The 17,380-nt window shown below is 40.0% G+C and overlaps 1 protein-coding gene across 8 annotated transcripts in view; it reads right to left on the reverse strand.

Annotated features, from left to right (window-relative positions):
- Positions 1-5,055: 5,055 nt before the first annotated feature.
- LOC105483449 (lipase I) overlaps positions 5,056-17,380 on the reverse strand; it is a 110,886-nt gene continuing 98,561 nt past the window's right edge. For 3 of the 8 annotated variants that reach the window (XM_011744349.3, XM_071095490.1, XM_071095486.1), the window contains one exon: positions 6,048-6,719. In XM_011744349.3, coding sequence (XP_011742651.1) covers positions 6,632-6,719 — 88 coding nt within the window. In that variant the 3' untranslated portion in view covers positions 6,048-6,631. Of the gene's footprint in view, positions 5,855-6,036; positions 6,720-17,380 lie in introns of those variants that run through there. The other 5 variants (XR_988287.3, XM_071095491.1, XM_011744350.3 and 2 more) reach the window with 5 other exon arrangements.

The raw sequence follows: 17,380 nt of genomic DNA on the forward strand, positions 1-17,380 counted from the left end.
TTAAGGGCTGTGATGCATTATTTGGTTATCTTTAAGGATGTCATGTTCCACCCACATTTCAAATATATGAAATAATTTAAATATAAGGTGACACTTTCAGAATATCCTGGATTTGGTCTTGATCTTCTGCCCTTGAAAATGTGATTGTCTTAAACTGTATTTCTAGACCATCTCATCTGAATTGCTTTGGAAGCATCTGCACGGGCATCTTTCTGTTCTTGAGTATAGAGAGAAAGACATCATTACGCTTTAAAATAGCGAAAGTCCTGTAGAGCAGTTTTTCTTAATCAGTGGTTGTATTTAAAAACAAACTCCCTAATGCTTAAACTAATGAGCTGCTATTGTTGGAAATCTTCAAGGTGTAGCAAGTTATAGAATCAGTGAAAGTGATTATTTAAAATGGAAATTGAGAGAGTACAATGCGTTCTTAGTTTTTAAAGTAAAATGCTAATAGAGAACGTTTTATTTGTAAGAATGTAAAATGTTACATCTTTGTTTAGAATTTAAGGATAGTAATTTGCTTCTGAGATCTTTGTGACTGAGATTTGAAATCTTAACTATGGTTTACCATCCATGTTTTATACATATGCACGTATACACATATATGTAAGGTAAATAAAAGGAAAATAAGCATGTATGTATTTACATTTATATACACTTCTATAATGTGTATCCTTCCAGTCACACATAGGTCTAAGCGACTATGATTTTACTTGATAACCATGAGAGGGTAATTAAACAATTTTCCTGCTGTTAGCCTTGCTTTTACATCTGACCCAGGGACCCTGCGAAGTGCGCCTCCCGCGTTCCAGGCCTCACACAACCCGTGCCAGGTTTTGGAAGCAGGAGTTTGTCTGCAGCCACTTCGGGAAGCAGGTGGCTGCCAGGATTGCCTAGAGCTCCAGGCTGTCTCCAGTCCCAGCCTCTGTGGGGTAGAAGCTGCCCCACCAGGGGCCTGGACATGGACGTTTGGAGCCAGAGACCGCTCCTGAATGGGGGGCTCCCCTCATGGCTGGGCATATGAACCGAGGACAGGAGGCAGAACCAGCCTCCAGCCAGTGCACGGCTTCCCAGGAGTGCTTGCGGGAAGCCCCAGCCGCCCTTTTCTGGCCCCACAGCCAGCACCAAACTCTGTGAGATCCCCTTGGCCCACCCCTCAGGTTCCTAAAATGGTTAGGGTTTCCTGGGTTGAGAATTTTTAGGTCTAGGCTAAAAAGTCCTGGAACAGACTCACGGAGTTCTTTATGTAAAATGACGAGTGTGCTGGTGACTCAGAGCAGGCACTGCACTCGCACTCCAGGGTCTTTTGCACCAGATGGAAAGGAGCAAGCGTGTGGGTCACGCAGAGTCCCTGCATCCTCGCTCCAGACACTGCTCTTTGGTTTCTTAATTAAAAGCCTAAAAGCCTTGATAATGAAAATGCATTCTCCCCAGAGAGTAGTCATTGTTCCTGGGAAGGCTTTAGAGATATTCAAAAGGACTTGGGTGTTGTGATCTAAGCTCTTTCTTCTTTAGGGGACATCTCAAGCCCAGTAACACTGTGGTTCTTGCGGGCTCACACAGGGACTACCTTGATGGTCTTGGACAACATGGTCTTCCAGAATTTTCTGAATTATCTAGCAGAGGCTCTTCTTCTTTTACTTTCTCCCAAACAAATGGAGTCTTTCTGTGTGTTTGTGTGTGTGTGTGTGTTCTGAGACACACGAAAGTGAAGTGGAGTGACACAAACATCTCTGTGGCCATGACCACTAAGACTGTACTGGGTCAGACCTGAATCTAGCAGAGGGCTTGATCTCACCCAAGGCCTGGCATCAGTTTCCTGGTTACTGTGTAATACCCAACCTTGTTTTAACCTGAATTGACTCCCCCTTAGCTGAGAGAGCCAGACAGACTCCATCTTGGCTCCTTCACTTACAGCCCCTTGCCCACCCCCTTCCTCAAAGACTTAACTTGTGCAAGCAGACTCCCAGCACGTCCAAGGTTGCAATTAACTAATAAGATACTGTAGCAAGCTATATCTGCAGTTCCTAAGAATTCACCCAGTTGATAGCACCCAAAGTCCCTGCGTCTGTCACCTTGTAATGGATTTAAAGCCCCTTCACCTGGAACTGTTTGCTTTCCTGTAACCATTTATCCTTTTAACTTTTGCCTGCTTTACTTCTGTAAGATTGTTTTAACTAGACTCCCCCTGCTCTCCTTTCTAAACCAAAGTATAAAAGAAAATCTAACCCCTTCTTCAGGGCCGAGAGAATTTTGAGCACTAGCCATCTCTCCACTGCCAGCTAATAAAGGATTCCTGGATTCGTCTCAGCATGTGCTGGTTTTCTGTAACTCGCTCAGTTACAACAGCTGTCTATGTTCATTCAAGGCACTGTGGCTCTGCAATCAGCAAATGAAAAAGTCAGCCAGGCCTTGATTACTGCCTTCAGTTTAGCAAGTTTCTTTAGGCCCTAGATTGGTTCAGAGGTGCTATACAGGAGTCAGGGACTAAAATAAAAAACTTCAGAAAGCTAAGGTTTTGGCAGTGAGAATTTGGCAGAAGAGTGTGGAATAGATCTTTAAAATGGCAAAAGTTTCTAAAAAAGATTGAAACCTGATGCAAAAAACAATAGAGAAATATACAAAAGATAAATTATGTTCATGCTCATTTTATTTATTTATTTATTTATTTATTTATTTATTTATTTACTTATTTATTTATTTATTTTTGAGACAGGATCTTGCTCTATCAGCCTGGCTGGAGTGTAGTGGCCTGAACTCTGCTCACTGCAAGCTCTGCCTCTCGGGTTCAAGTGATTATCCCACCACAGCCTCCCTAGTAGTTAGGAATACAGCCTCATGAAATGATATCTGGCTAATTTTTTGTATTTTTAGTAGAGACGGGGTTTCGCCATGTTGGCCAGGCTTGTCTTCACCTCTTGGCCTCAAGTGGTCCGCCCACCTTGGCTGGCCTCCCAAAGTACTGAGATCAAACTGGGAGGCGGAGGTAGCAGTGAGCCAAGATCATGCCACTGTACTCCAGTCCTGGTGACAGTGCGAGACTCCATCTAAAAAATATATATATATATAAAATATATATATATACTATACATAATATATATATTATATATATAAAATACATTCATACAGCCAACAGACACATGAAAAAATGCTCATCACTCACCATCAGAGAAATGCAGATCAAAACCACAATGAGATACCATCTCACACCAGTTAGAATGGCCATCATTAAAAAGTCCGGAAACAACAGGTGCTGGAGAGGATGTGGAGAAATAGGAACACTTTTACACTGTTGGTGGGACTGTAAACTGGTTCAACCATTGTGGAAAACAGTGTGGCAATTCTAGAACTAGAAATACCATTTGACCCAGCCATCCTGTTACTGGGAATATACCCAAAGGATTATAAGTCATGCTGCTATAAAGACACATGCACACATATGTTTATTGCGGCACTATTCACAATAGCAAAGACTTGGAATCAACCCAAATGTCCATCAGTGACAGACTGGATTAAGAAAATGTGGCACATATACACCATGGAATACTATGCAGCCATAAAAAAGGATGAGTTCATGTCCTTTGCAGGGACATGGATGCAGCTGGAAACCATCATTCTTAGCAAACTATCGCAAGAACAGAAAACCAAACACCGCATGTTCTCACTCATAGGTGAGAATTGAACAATGGGATCACTTGGACACAGGAAGGGGAACATCACACACTGGGCCTATTGTAGGGAGGGGCAGAGGCAGGAGGAATAACATTAGGAGATATACCTAATGTAAATGAGGAGTTAATGGGTGCAGCACACCAACATGGCACGTGTATACATATGTAACAAACCTGCACTTTGTGCACATGTACCCTAGAACTTAAAGTATAATAAAAGAAAAAGTAAAATAAATAAAATACATGTTTTCAGTCATGTAATGTATATGTGTGTATTCTTTTCATATGCTATATATTATGTGTATATTATTTATAATATATAGATAAAATATACATTATATATAGAAACAGACAAAATATACATTACAAACACTCATTCACACACATGTGCCATGTGGTCTAAGATATTGCAGTGTGGCAACATGTACACATTTCACAAGTTTACGTCTTTGAGTTATTCCGGAAGACTGTTATCACCTCTGGCAAGGAAGTTTCATTAGGAGGTTAACGGGTTCTAATATACATGAAACGGTTGACTACTGCCTTGTTTGTTACCCGGAGGCCCTAAGCAATCAGGAAGACAGGAAGAAAATTTCTGCTTTTGGTAACGTTTGCAGTGCATTTCATAAGTGTCATTAATGTCACAGGGTGAGATTGAAAAGCTTCTGGGGATATATGGAAAATCAATGGGGGGCATTAGAACAGTAAAATAGCATGAGGTTGTGTGTGTGTGTGTGTGTGTGTGTGTGTGTGTGTGTGTGTGTGTGTGAAACAATGTATGAAGATTGTGAGTAGATGCCCAAGTGGTGGAGAAGAGAGAAACAGTATCTTTGTGGACTGGAGAAAGGACTGTGGAGGGAAGGGCTGCAGTGTAAACTGAAGAAACTGTTTTAATGAAAATCTGTCAGACAGTAGAGGTACAGGCAGCACTGCTTAAATCCCAAGGGAAAAAGTAGAATGTATTTTTGTGTAGAACCTGTTTCTAATACCTGAAGCACCTTCACCTACTTCCAGGTGAGCACCAACAATGGCCCCAATTCATCTTCAAGTGGATTATTATCAAAATACATCATTATGATACTAACAGGTCATGGCAGGTGTTATAAATTGTGTCCCCACAAAAATTCATATTTTAAAACCCTAACCCTTCATTCCTCAGAATGTGACTATACTTGGAGATAGGGCCCTTCAGTGGGTGATTAAGTTAAAATGAGACTGCTAGAGTGGGCCCTAATCTAATCTGACTGGTCCCCTTAAAAGAAGAGGGAATATAGACTTACTGAGACACCAGGGATGTGCATATACAGAGGAAAGACCATGTGAGGTCACAGCAAGAGGGCAGCCATCTGCAAAGAAAAAAGAAGAGCTTCATAAGCATGTTAGTCATTGTCGCAGTGCTATAAAGAAATACCCAAGACTGGTAATTTATAAAGGAAAGAGGTTTAATTGACTCACATGAGGAGGCCTCAGGAAACTTAGAATCATGGCAGAAGGGGAAGCAGGCACCTTTTTCACAAGTGGCAGGAGACAGAAGTGTGAAGTGTGAGCACAGGAAAACTCACTTTTAAAACCATCAGATTGTATGAGACTCACTATCGCAAGAACAGTATGGGAGAAACAGCCCCCATAATGCAACCACCTCTCACCAGGTTCCTCCCTTGACACATGAGGATTACAGTTCAAGATGAGATTTGGGTGGGGACATAGAACCAAACCATGTCAATAAGAAACCGAGCCTGCTGACACCTTGACTTGGACTTCTGGCCTCTAGAATTGTGGGAAAATAAATTTTTGCTGCTTAAGCCACCTAGTTTGTGGTATTTTGTTATGGCAGCTCAAGCAAACTAATTCAACGGGCAATCAAAATACAAAGGCTGTGACTGTGGTTGGTAGAGTGTTAGAAACACACATAAATCCTTGGGGTATTCAGACACAAGTGAGAGAGAGCTCAGCACTAGAATTTACTGGACTGATCACGGGAATTAGAGAATGCTAAGAACATTTAGATTAGGATTTTGAATGTGATCATTTGTAAATCAAGGTAACAGATAACACACATTGAACTTAGGGGATTCACTTAACATAGGAGTTAAGAATATGGACCCAGACATCTTAGTTTTGAATTCTGGTCCTGTGCATGATTCTGGATAAGTTGCTTGGCCTCTGTCTCTTGGCTTCTGCATCTGCGGAGATAATATGGCTAACTGCATATGGTTTTCATAAGGATTAAATAAATTAATATGTATAAAGCATTTAAACAGTTCCAGGAACACAGTGATATACATAAGAGTTAGCTATCATTTTATTATTGTCATTATGAACAGACACTGCTCAAAATACTTTATTAGAAACAATTTTCACAAAAATTACTTGGGCAACTGAGATATGGTGAGATAAATTAACTTACTCAAGATCACACCATTAATAAGTAATGGAACCAGTATTTCACCCATAGGTTATTTATTGTACTCCATAGAAACAAAGCCATTATTTACAAATGACTAAAAATGATGCCAAGTAGATGATTATATAAGTGTATATGTTTACTAGGTTCACATTAATGCAAGTGATTTCTCCAAATGAAAATTTACAAATAAAATAATGTGTTCATTATTTACCTTAGTAGTAAAATAAATTTTCTGTTTAAAACAGTGAAGTATTCACTAAACTTGCCTATTTTTCAAAAGACATTTATTCATTACTAGTAAATAGTCAATGATAAGTATTAAATGAGGAAGCAGAAAAAGTAGACAGAAAAAAACAACTTTCAGCATGTATTTGGAATGCTTAACTGTATGCATTTTTTATTTTCTTTATTTTTGATTCTCAATTTTTTTTTAAGAAATAGAAATACCTGAATCTCAAATTGAACAGTGCATTATTAAAGAAAGACTGATTGCATTATTTTGTTTACAAGTCCGTTAATTCATAAACAAGTGCATTTGATAGAAGAAGGCATCTTATGTTTTCTTTGGTGTACACGCGTTTGGATAAAGAAACACTTCCTCTCTTTCTTTAAGTACAATATTATACCTGCAAAGAGGTGGTCTGAGAAAGAGAAAAAGGGAAAGAACAAAAAAATAACTATTAGTAAAAAACAGAGTTGATGTCCTTCTCTCATAAATATTAGAATAGTCCATGCCTGTAACTAGCTAGTTCTCAAAATGTAGGGAGTTGGAACAAATCTATGGGATCATTTCCATTCTATCTCATTTGGCTGTGTAGGGATGAAATAGACATAATGCTTATAAGAAAGAAAAAAATCTGTTTCAACTTCTTTTCTCACTGCCTTATTGGAAAACTCAATTGTATGAGAAAACTTAATTGTATGAGAGGTACAGTTAGATACTGATGCAGTTGAAACTTGAACTCAACTCAGTATCCAGGCCATTCCTTCCATCATGATGGTCACCAGAAGAGAGTCAGGGTGAATCGCATAGACAAAGTTTGCCGAAGCAACTTAATCAATCCTCTTATGCCACCTACTAAAATGGAAATAATAAGTCCTAAAGTATTCTATATCTTGGACAGATTTTATATTTAATATTTCAAGCTTCCCAAGAAGCCAAGTCACTGCAGCACTGTTCACATATTTATAATAAAATAGTAAGACAAGTGTGTTTTCTTTTTTCTACAATTGACTAAAAGCTCATGACCTTATTAGCATAGCATTGAATTATCTTCTATTCATACATATATAATAAATACATATTTTTTGAAATATTCTATATTTTACAAAGCCTCTACAAGCTTTACAAAACAGCTTAGGCAGGTACACAAGGCCTATCAATGTTAAATTTTACCAAAACCTTTGAGAAAAAATAATTTGCTGTCCTTTTACATTGTAAAAGTTCATCTAGTGTCACTGTCATGAATTTTGATATATTTTTTATCTTATGTTTAATAGTTCCTTCTCCCAGGCAATAAAAATAAAAACACTATAATTTTGTGATATATTTTGAATTACCAAGGGAAAATAATATTATATATTTATCTTTCTAATTTCAAAATGCATGTTGAATTTGTACTTCTAATGCTATGCTTACCACACATTACCAAAAATGAGCACATTACATTGATAAAGTATAAGATTGATCTAAAATAATAAAAAAGAAATCAAGTAATAAAATTTTTTAAAATTCAAATACAATCTAGTTTTCTATTTTAATCCATATATATTATATCAAAGTACAAAAAATATATAAGCTTCTTTACTTCAAAAATCTCCTTAAGGCTTTTGCTCAACCTATCACCACATCTATCCATTTAGTATTCTCTTTTTTTTGCCATTAATATAGAGGCCCCTAAATTTGACTTCATTTTTTTATTTATTTGCTTGTTTTAAATTCATAACATTATATGTATTCATTGTGTACATGGTGTTTTGAAGAATAAATACATTGTGGAATGGTTAAATATAGTTAATTAAAATACACATTTCTTAATATAGTTATTTTGCAGCAAGAGCATTCAACACCTACTCTGCATTTTTCAGGAATATAATATTTTGCAGCACGATAAATCACGATAAATCTCTTGAACTCATTCCTTCTATCTAACTGTAATTTTCTATCCTTTGACCAACATCTCCTTAACACCTTCCCCTCCCAACTGCCCAGCCTCTGGTAACCATGATTCTACTCTCTGCTTCTATGAGATCAACTTTTTCAGATTCCACATGTGAGTGAAATCCTACAGTCTTCGTCTTTCTGTGCCTGACTTATTATACTTAACATAATGTCCTTCAGGTTCATTCATGTTGTTGCCAATGATGGGATTTCCATCTTTATTATGTCTGAATAGTATTCCAATTTATAGATCTCTATCATCTATCTGTCTCTATATAGGTGATATATATATACACACACATATATACTATATTTTTCTTACTGCTTCATCCACTATTGAAATCTTAGGTTTATTTTTTATCTTGGTTATAGTGACTAATGCTGTAATAAGCATGGAAGTGCAGATATCTCTTCAACATACTGATTTAATTTCCTTTGATATATACCCAGCAGTGGAATTGCTGAATCATTTATTTATTATTTTTTCTATTTTTAATGTTTTTAGGAACTTCCAAACTGTTTTTCCTAACAACTATACTACTTTACATTCTCATCAGTAGTTATCAACCATTCCTTTTTTCCATGTTCTCACCAACATTTATTATAACTTTTGTCTTTATGGTAATAGCCATTCTTACAGTAGTGAGGTGATACCTCTTTGTGGTTTTAATTTGCATTTCCCTCATGGTTAGTGACATTGAACACTTTTTCATATACCTGTTGGCCAATTGTATGCCTTCTTTTGAAAAATGTCTTTTCAGATCCTTTGCCCAATTTTTAATTAGGTTATTTGTTTTCTTGATATTGAGTTGTTTGAGTTCCTTATATATCTTGGAGATTCATCTCTTATCATATATATACTTTGCAAATAATTTCTCCCATTCTGCAGATTGTCTCTTACCTCTGTTAATTATTTCCTTTGATGAGCATAAGCTTTTTAGTTTAATGTAATTCTATTTGTCTATCTTTGCATTTGTTGCCTGTGCTTTTGAGGTCATATCCAAAATATCATTGTCCAGACTGATATCAAGAAGATTTTCCCTATATTTTCTTCTAGCAAGTTTATAGTTTCAAGTCTTAGATTTTAGTCTTTAGTACATTTGGAGTTGATTTTTTTTTTTTTTTGTATAAGGTATGACATAAAGGTCTAATTTTATTCTTTTGAATGTGGATATACAGTTTTTCCAACACCATTTATTTTTATTTTGTTTTTTTAAAGTAGTAGATTCAGGGGGTACATGTGCAGGTTTGCTACAAGAATATATTGTGTAATGATGAAGTTTAGGTTTCCTGTGTACCCAATCACCCAAATAGTGAATGTTGTACTCAGTAGGTATTTTTTTTTTTTTTTTTTGAGACGGAGTCTCGCTCTGTCGCCCAGGCTGGGGTGCAGTGGCCGGATCTCAGCTCACTGCAAGCTCCGCCTCCCGGGTTCACGCCATTCTCCTGCCTCAGCCTCCCGAGTAGCTGGGACTACAGGCGCCCGCCACCTCGCCCAGCTAGTTTTTTGTATTTTTTTAGTAGAGACGGGGTTTCACCGTGTTAGCCAGGATGGTCTCGATCTCCTGACCTCGTGATCCGCCCGTCTCGGCCTCCCAAACTGCTGGGATTACAGGAGTGAGCCACCGCGCCCGGCCAGGAGGTAATTTTTTAATCTACATCCTTCTCCCACTGTAATCTCTTTTAGAATCCCAGTATTGATTATTTCCCCCTGTATTTCCATGTGTACCCACTCCAACACTATTTATTGAAGAGACTGTCCTTTCTCCACTGTGTGCTCTTGGAACCTTTGTTGAAAATTAATTTTTAAATGCGTGAATTTATTTCTAGGCTCTCTATTCTGTTCCATTGGTCCACATCTCTGTTTTTATGCTAGTATTATACTACTTTGGTTACTATAGCTTTCTAATATATTTTGAAGTTATTTGGTGTGATGTCTCTAGCTTTGTTCTTTTTGCTCAAGATTGCTTTAGCTATTTAAAGTATTTTGTGGTTTCATAGAAATTTTAAGATTTTTTTTTCTATTTCACTGAAGAATTTCAATGGTATTTTGATGGAGATTTCATTAAACCTGTAGATCCCTTTGGTTATTATGGACATTTTTAACAATATTAACCAAGCTACAAACATGGGATATCTTTCATTTATTTGTGTCTTCTTCAATTTATTTCATCACTGTTTTACAGTTTTCTGTGTAAGAATTGTTAACCTTTTTGGTTAAATTTATTCCTAGGTATCTTATCATCATATAGCTATTGTAAATATATTTGTGTTCTTGATTTATTTTTCAGATACTTTGCTATATTGCATTTTCAAAGCTATCTTTGAGAATGTTATATTAGTATTTATACATATTCATGTATTTTGTTTTTAAAAATCGAATCATACTCTTATAAAACATCATGCTTTTCTCACCAGGCAATATCTTATGAATCTTTTCATGAATATAAAGAAAAATTAATTCTTGTATATTGATTTTGTATTCTGCAACGTAACTTATTCCTAATATTCTTTTAAAATATTACTTGGATAAGGTTTCCAGCAATAACCAGGGAAAGGAATAGTGCCTGTTTCCACCTGCCATGTGAGAAAACCCAATTCATAGTTCACTGGATAAGGCACACAGAAGGGTCTTCTCTAAGTAGTGGGAATCATTACACCTAGACTGAGCACTTATCCAAGTTAGCTTAATAAATTTTGAAAGCAGGACCTGAAAGGTGTAACCCCAGTAACATTTTGTAGGAATACAAAATATAGAACATTCAATAAGATACATTCACAGCATCTATGATGTAATTGAGAATTACTAAGCATTGCAAAGCTGGAAAATGGACCCATATAAGGTGAAAAATCAACCAATTGAAACCAACCCAGAACTAGCACAAATGTGAGACTCAGCAGATAAATGCATTAAAACAGTTATTATACCTTTACTTCAGATGTGGAGACATGAGAGATACGAAGAGGTGAGAACTATGATGTTTGAGATGAATAATACACTTACGAGATTAAAAGCAGATTAGATATTGCAGAAATAAATCAGTGAACTTAATAACATAGCAACAGAAACTATTCAAAATAAAATGCAAAGAGAAAATAGAATTTTAAAATTAACAAAGCTATCATCACACTGTTGTACTATCAAATATTAGATATTACTTCAAGTAGCCAAAAATACTTAAAATTGGAATCCTCAAAAGGAGAAGTTGTAGAGGAACACAGAAAAAAACTTAAAAAAATGGCTGGAAATTTAGATGAAACTTGATGAAAACTATAAACCCACTGTATTATTCTGTTCTCACACTGCTATACAGAACTGCCCAAGATTGGGTAATTTATAAAGGAAGAGGTGTAATTGACTCACAGTTCAGCATGGCTTGGGAGGCCTCAGGAAATTTACAATCATGGCAGAAGGCCCCTCTTCACAGGGTAGAAGGAGAGAGAATGAGTGCCCAGCAAAGGGGAAGCCACTTTAAAAACTTTCAGATCTTGGCCGGGCTCAGTGGCTCACATCTGTAATCCCAACACTTTGGGAGGCCGAGGCAGGTAGATCATGAGGTCAGCAGATTGAGACCATCCTGGCTAACACAGTGAAACCTCGTCTCTACAAAAAATACAAAAAATTAGCCAGGCGTGGTGGCATGCACCTGTAGTCCCAGCTACTTGGGAGGGTGAGGCAGGAGAATCGCTTCAACCCAGAAGGCAGAGGTTGCAGTGAGCCGAGATCACGCCACAGCACTCCAGTCTTGGCAACAGAGCAAGACTCCGTCTCAAAAAAAAAAAAAAAAAAAAAAGTTCTGATCTCATGAGAACTAACTACCATAGGAACAGGATGAGGGAACCACCACAGTGAATCAATTATTCAATTATCTCCACCAGGTCCCTCCCACAACATGTGGGGATTATGGGAACTACAATCAGACCCATCCAAAATGGCTACAAGCCTGCTTTGAAGATTATTGTTAAGACTAGTGGCTCGAACAAAACAAGGAACCATAGAAAAGACCCATAAAGCACAGGCCCAGGAGAAAAAGCAAGGAAAACAGGAAAAACCTGTCCCACAGACCCTGCCAGAGGAGCTAGAGACTCCACTCCCTTATGTTCCAATTTACCCTTCTCTGGCAAGGCTTAGGCAGGAAGCCGCTCCAGCAGCTGCCTCCGGAGGGTCAGACTCAGAGGAGAGTACCCCCTGCACTTCACTATATAGGGAACAGCCAGGGCCACTGCCTGATAAATCAAAGGAGGAACTCAAGGATGAGGTTGGCCGTCTCTGGTCAGGACGTGCCTGAGTCATGCAGATGCCCCTCAGAGAAACTAGATTTGGGTGGGGACATGGGCAAACCATGTCACCCACAGTTCCAAGAAAGCCAACAAACTTCAAAAAACAAGAAGTATGAAGAAAAATACAGCATGGTACGTCATAATAAAAAGGCTCAAAATCAGTGACAGAGAAAAATCTTAAAACGAGCCAAGCAGGAAAGTAAATTATCTTTGGAGCAACAAAGAAAGGATAGCAACAGATTTCTCATTAGGTTCAGTGCATGGTAGAAGATGGCAAAACAACATCCTTAAAGAATTGATAGACCAACCTGACCAACATGGTAGTGAAGAAGGAATTCATGAATTTTACAAGTATAATTAAAGACAAACAAGACATTTTTACTTTTTCCTTCAAAAGCTAAGTGTAGTGTGGCAACCTCCCTGCCCCCTCCCACCCGTAGTCTAAATTAGAGAAGAATACTAACTGCCTGTTTTTCCTTCTGTGCTCAACAAGCCTTATCTGTACTTGCTAGTTGCACATTCCTTGAGGCTCAGCGAGTTCCTGCTTCACCTCCCTAGACCAGCTGCAAAGTTACAAGGTTGATACAGAAACATGGTTTCCCAGGGATGTGGAACATATAGTATAAATAAATGTAAAAGACTGATCAACTGCCTTTGTTCTCACTTCTGTAAGTACGCTTCCTGCCTCACATAGCTCCCACCCACTGACTGCTTAAAAGGTGGTTGCTTTCTTTGCCCGGGGCTCAGACTTTCCCGGATGCCAGTCCAACTGAGCCAGTGATCACCTTTTAATAAAGACCTTTCCTGAACTCTGTTGGGTCTCTCTCATCTCTGATTGTCCCACAGCATTTCTGGGGGCTCATCTGGGATTGGAGATGGCAGGTTTTTGTCTCCTTTGACTATGGGTTATAGCCCCAGGATGTGGGAGATTTGGGACTCTTGGCACCACTGGGTAAGACTTAGCCCAGAAGGAGAACAGCTCTCCCGTGTCTTAGAGTCTTCCCTTGACAACGCAAACGGAACCCACTCAGGAGTTGCAGGAGAGTCACTGGAGCAGCGCGCAGGCAGACTACTGAACCACAGTAAGGGTGGTCCCTAGGAAAGTGTGTCCCATAAGGACAGAAGGGGAGCTTGATCACCTCCCAGGGAATGACCATTTATCCAACCCAGAGCAGCTGGGGGCGGCAGGAGTGGCTTGCCAATTTGGATGAACCTCGTGTCCCCACTCACACTGGAACTGGAAAAAGGGAGAAAATGAGCCAAAAGAGTGGCAAGTGCAGCAAGGTAGAGCTTCCTGGCAGGGTGACAAGAGTGGCTTGCCACTCCAACTGGGTGTGGGTGTGTGTGAACCTACCCGGGACACGAGAGAGGCTTGTTTCATCCGATGAGGAGTCCTGGGGTAGGAGTGGTATGTGTATGTGTGTGAATGTGGGAACCTAACTAGGCTCACCTGGGACACGGGAGATTCTCGTTTCGTCCGATGAGGAGTCCTGGGGTAGGAGTGGTGTGTGTATGTGTGTGAATGTGGGAGCCTAACTAGGCTCACCTGGGACATGGGAGAGGCTTGTTTCATCCGATGAGGAGTCCTAGGGTAGGGGAGGTGTGTGACAGTGTGTGAAAGAGATGGTCTCAGGAGAGGCCAATGTGGGGAGTGATGGAGGAGATGCAGATCTTTTAGAGCAGACTGTGTCCTCCGAAGCAAGTGTGGGATGAGCCAGACCTAGGTCACTGTGTAAGGCCAACAGGATTAGTCATGGCTTCACAGCTGTACTTGGGTGTGACCTGACCAAGCAGGGCCCGGACCTCCCATAATAGGACTCGGTCTGGTGAATCTGAGAGTGAAAGTGAGAGTGAAAGTGTGTTGTGAGGGAGGAAATGGAAGAAAAAGCATTGAAGCCAACTCCATTAGAATGTATGTGGAAGAACTTTAAGAAAGGCTTTGATGGTGATTATGGAATGAAGTTAACATCGCAGAGGCTAAGAACCCTTTTTGAGATTGGCCCTCTAATGTAGGGTGGCCAGCTGAGGGAAGCATAGATAGGGAAATAATTGGCCGAGTGTTTTGGGTGGTCACTGGGGTCAGACAATAGCCTGGGTACCCTGATCAGTTCCCATACATAGACTCCTGGCTGTGTGTGATTCAGACCTGTCCAAAATGACTACAGGCCTGCTTTGAAGATTACTGTAAGTCTCTAAGGGCTCAAACAAAACAAGGAACCATAGAAAAGACCCACAAAGCACAGGCCCAGGAGAAAGAGCAGCAAGGAAAACAGGAAAAACCTGTTCCTCCAGGCCAGCAGAACTAGAGACTCCACCCCCTATATTTTCCAATTTATCTATCTCCGGCAAGGCTTAGGCAGAAAACCGCTCCAGCAGCTGCCTATAGAGGGTCAGACTCAGAGGAGAATACCCCCCAAACTTCACCACATAAGGAAGAGCCAGGGCCACTGCCCGATAAAGCAAAGGAGGAACTCCAGGATGAGGTTGCCCGTCTCTGGCCAGGACGCACTCAAGCCATGCAGATGCCCCTCAGAGAAACTAGAGGACAGATCTATCTAGATGCACAAAATGAGGTTCAAAGAGGAGAACGACTTTATGAGGAGAACAGCTTTATGTTTATTAGTCCTTCTCTACTACAGACATTTTCAACTGTAAACAGCATACTCCCTCCTATACGGAAAAACCCCAGGCTCTTATTGATCTAATGCGGTCCATCTTCTTAACTCACAACCCAACCTGGGCTGACTGCAAGCAGCTCCTTCCGTCACTGTTCAATACAGAAAAACGCTGCAGAGTAATACAAGTGGCTAATAAGTGGCTAGAAAGCAACACCCCAGTAGGCATGGCAGATGTCAAACAGTATGCACAACAGACTTTACCAGTAGAAACTGATCTAGGTTTAGACTGAAATTAGGCCCAAGGACTGCTAAACTTTCTGAGATACTGAGAGACTCTGATACAAGGAATAAAGGATGGAGGGAAAAAGGCAACAAACATTGGAAAGGTTTCAGAGGTTCCTTAGAAACCAGATGAAAGCCCCAGTGAGTTCCATGGGAGGCTTTGTGAGGCTTACTAACTCTACACACCTTTTGACCCAGAAGCAGCAGGGAATCAGTGCATGGTTAATGCAGCATTTGTGTGTCAAGCACAAGATGACATTAAGCAAAGTTGCAGAGGCTGGAGGGGTCTGAAGGTATGAACATTCCCCAGCTTACCCAGGTGGCAACCCAAGTGTTTGTAAATCAAGGTGAAAAAGCAAAGTGGGAGGCCAAGTGTAGAGTGAAGGAAAAGGCAGAGTTCTTGCCCACAGCCCTGGTTGAAAGAGACGCTGGATTTGCAAGAGGATGTGAACATGTCATGGATGTGGTCACAGTAGAGGACAAGCTAGGCCAGATCAGGAGACAAGGACAGGTCAAGAAGGTCGGCCTAGACTAGAGAGAGATCAATGTGCGAGATGCAAGCAAAGAGGGCATTGGAAAGATTAATGTCCAGATAAAGAAAAGGATAAGGGCAACAACCAGAGACAGAATGACTGGACAGAGCCTCCTTCTGCCACCGGGCAAGGCAAAGTAAGATCCAACATGGATCTAATTGGGCTAGCAGAAGCCAATGACTACCTTGAAGACTGAGACAGACCGGGCTCCATCTCATTAGGCCCCAAGAAGCATATGGTCTCAATGGTAGTAGGGGGCTGAAAAATAGACTTTATGGTAGACAGAGGTGCAGAACACTCGGTTGTGACTCAAACAATTGGGCCATTGTCAAAAGACTATGCTAATATCAGAGCCACAGGTATCACAGAAAAGACACATTTTTTCAAATCAAAGAGATGTATGACTGGAGACTGAAAAGTCCAACAGAAATTCTTATATTTGTCAAACTGCCCAGTGCCACTACTAGGAAGAGACTTACTACAAAATCTGCAGGCTCAGATCTTCTTTAGTGGAGATATGACCTTAAGCCTAAGGCAAAGAAAGGTTATGGTATTAACACAATCCCCAAAACAGGAATGGAGACTTTATGAAAGTAGTTGCCAGGAGTATGGAAAAAGATACAGTGTAGCTGAAGGAGAAAAACTCTCCACAGACTTAATTCTTAAGTTACCAGGAGTCTGGGCAGAGGACAATCCCCCAGGGCTGGCAGAAAATCAATCACCTGTCATAGTAGAGCTACTATGAGGAACCTACCTGGTGCAGATCTGTCAGTATAACGTTCCCAAAGAGGCTAACCAAGGGATTGCAAAGCACTTAAAATGGCTCCTTGAATTTGGAATAATAGAGAGGTGTCTCTCCTCATGGAATACTCCCATATTGCTGGTGTTAAAACCTTCTACTGACTGCTGGCCTGTACAAGACTTAAGGGCAGTCAACAAGATGGTGGCTACACTGCATGCTATTATGCCTAACCTATATGCTATGCTTGGACAAGTACCTGCTAGTGCTGCTTGGTTCACATGCTTAGACATAAAAGATGTGTTCTTCTGCATCCAATTAGCCCCTGTAAGCCGAGACATTTTTGCCTTTGAGTGACAGAGAGAGACTTCCCTAAGGATTTAAAAACTCTCCAACTATCTTTGAAGAGGCACTAGCCTCACACTTAAAGGCTTTCTTGCCACCTAGCGACCGATGAGTCTTACTGCACTACATAGACGATTTGTTGCTATCCGCACCCACCAGAAAGGAATGTATCCAAGGAACAGAGAGTCTCCTTTGAGTGCTGTGGAAAGTTGGCTATAAAATGTCCAAAGAAAAGGCACAGATCTGTGGCCAAGAAGTTCAGTACCTTGGCTTTTTCATCTCACAAGGGCAGCATGAGGTTGGGCGGGAGCAAAAGGAGACTGTAGCATTCCTCAGCCAGACA

Source organism: Macaca nemestrina, chromosome 4 (assembly GCF_043159975.1).
Source record: "Macaca nemestrina isolate mMacNem1 chromosome 4, mMacNem.hap1, whole genome shotgun sequence".
NCBI classification, from domain to species: domain Eukaryota; kingdom Metazoa; phylum Chordata; class Mammalia; order Primates; family Cercopithecidae; genus Macaca; species Macaca nemestrina.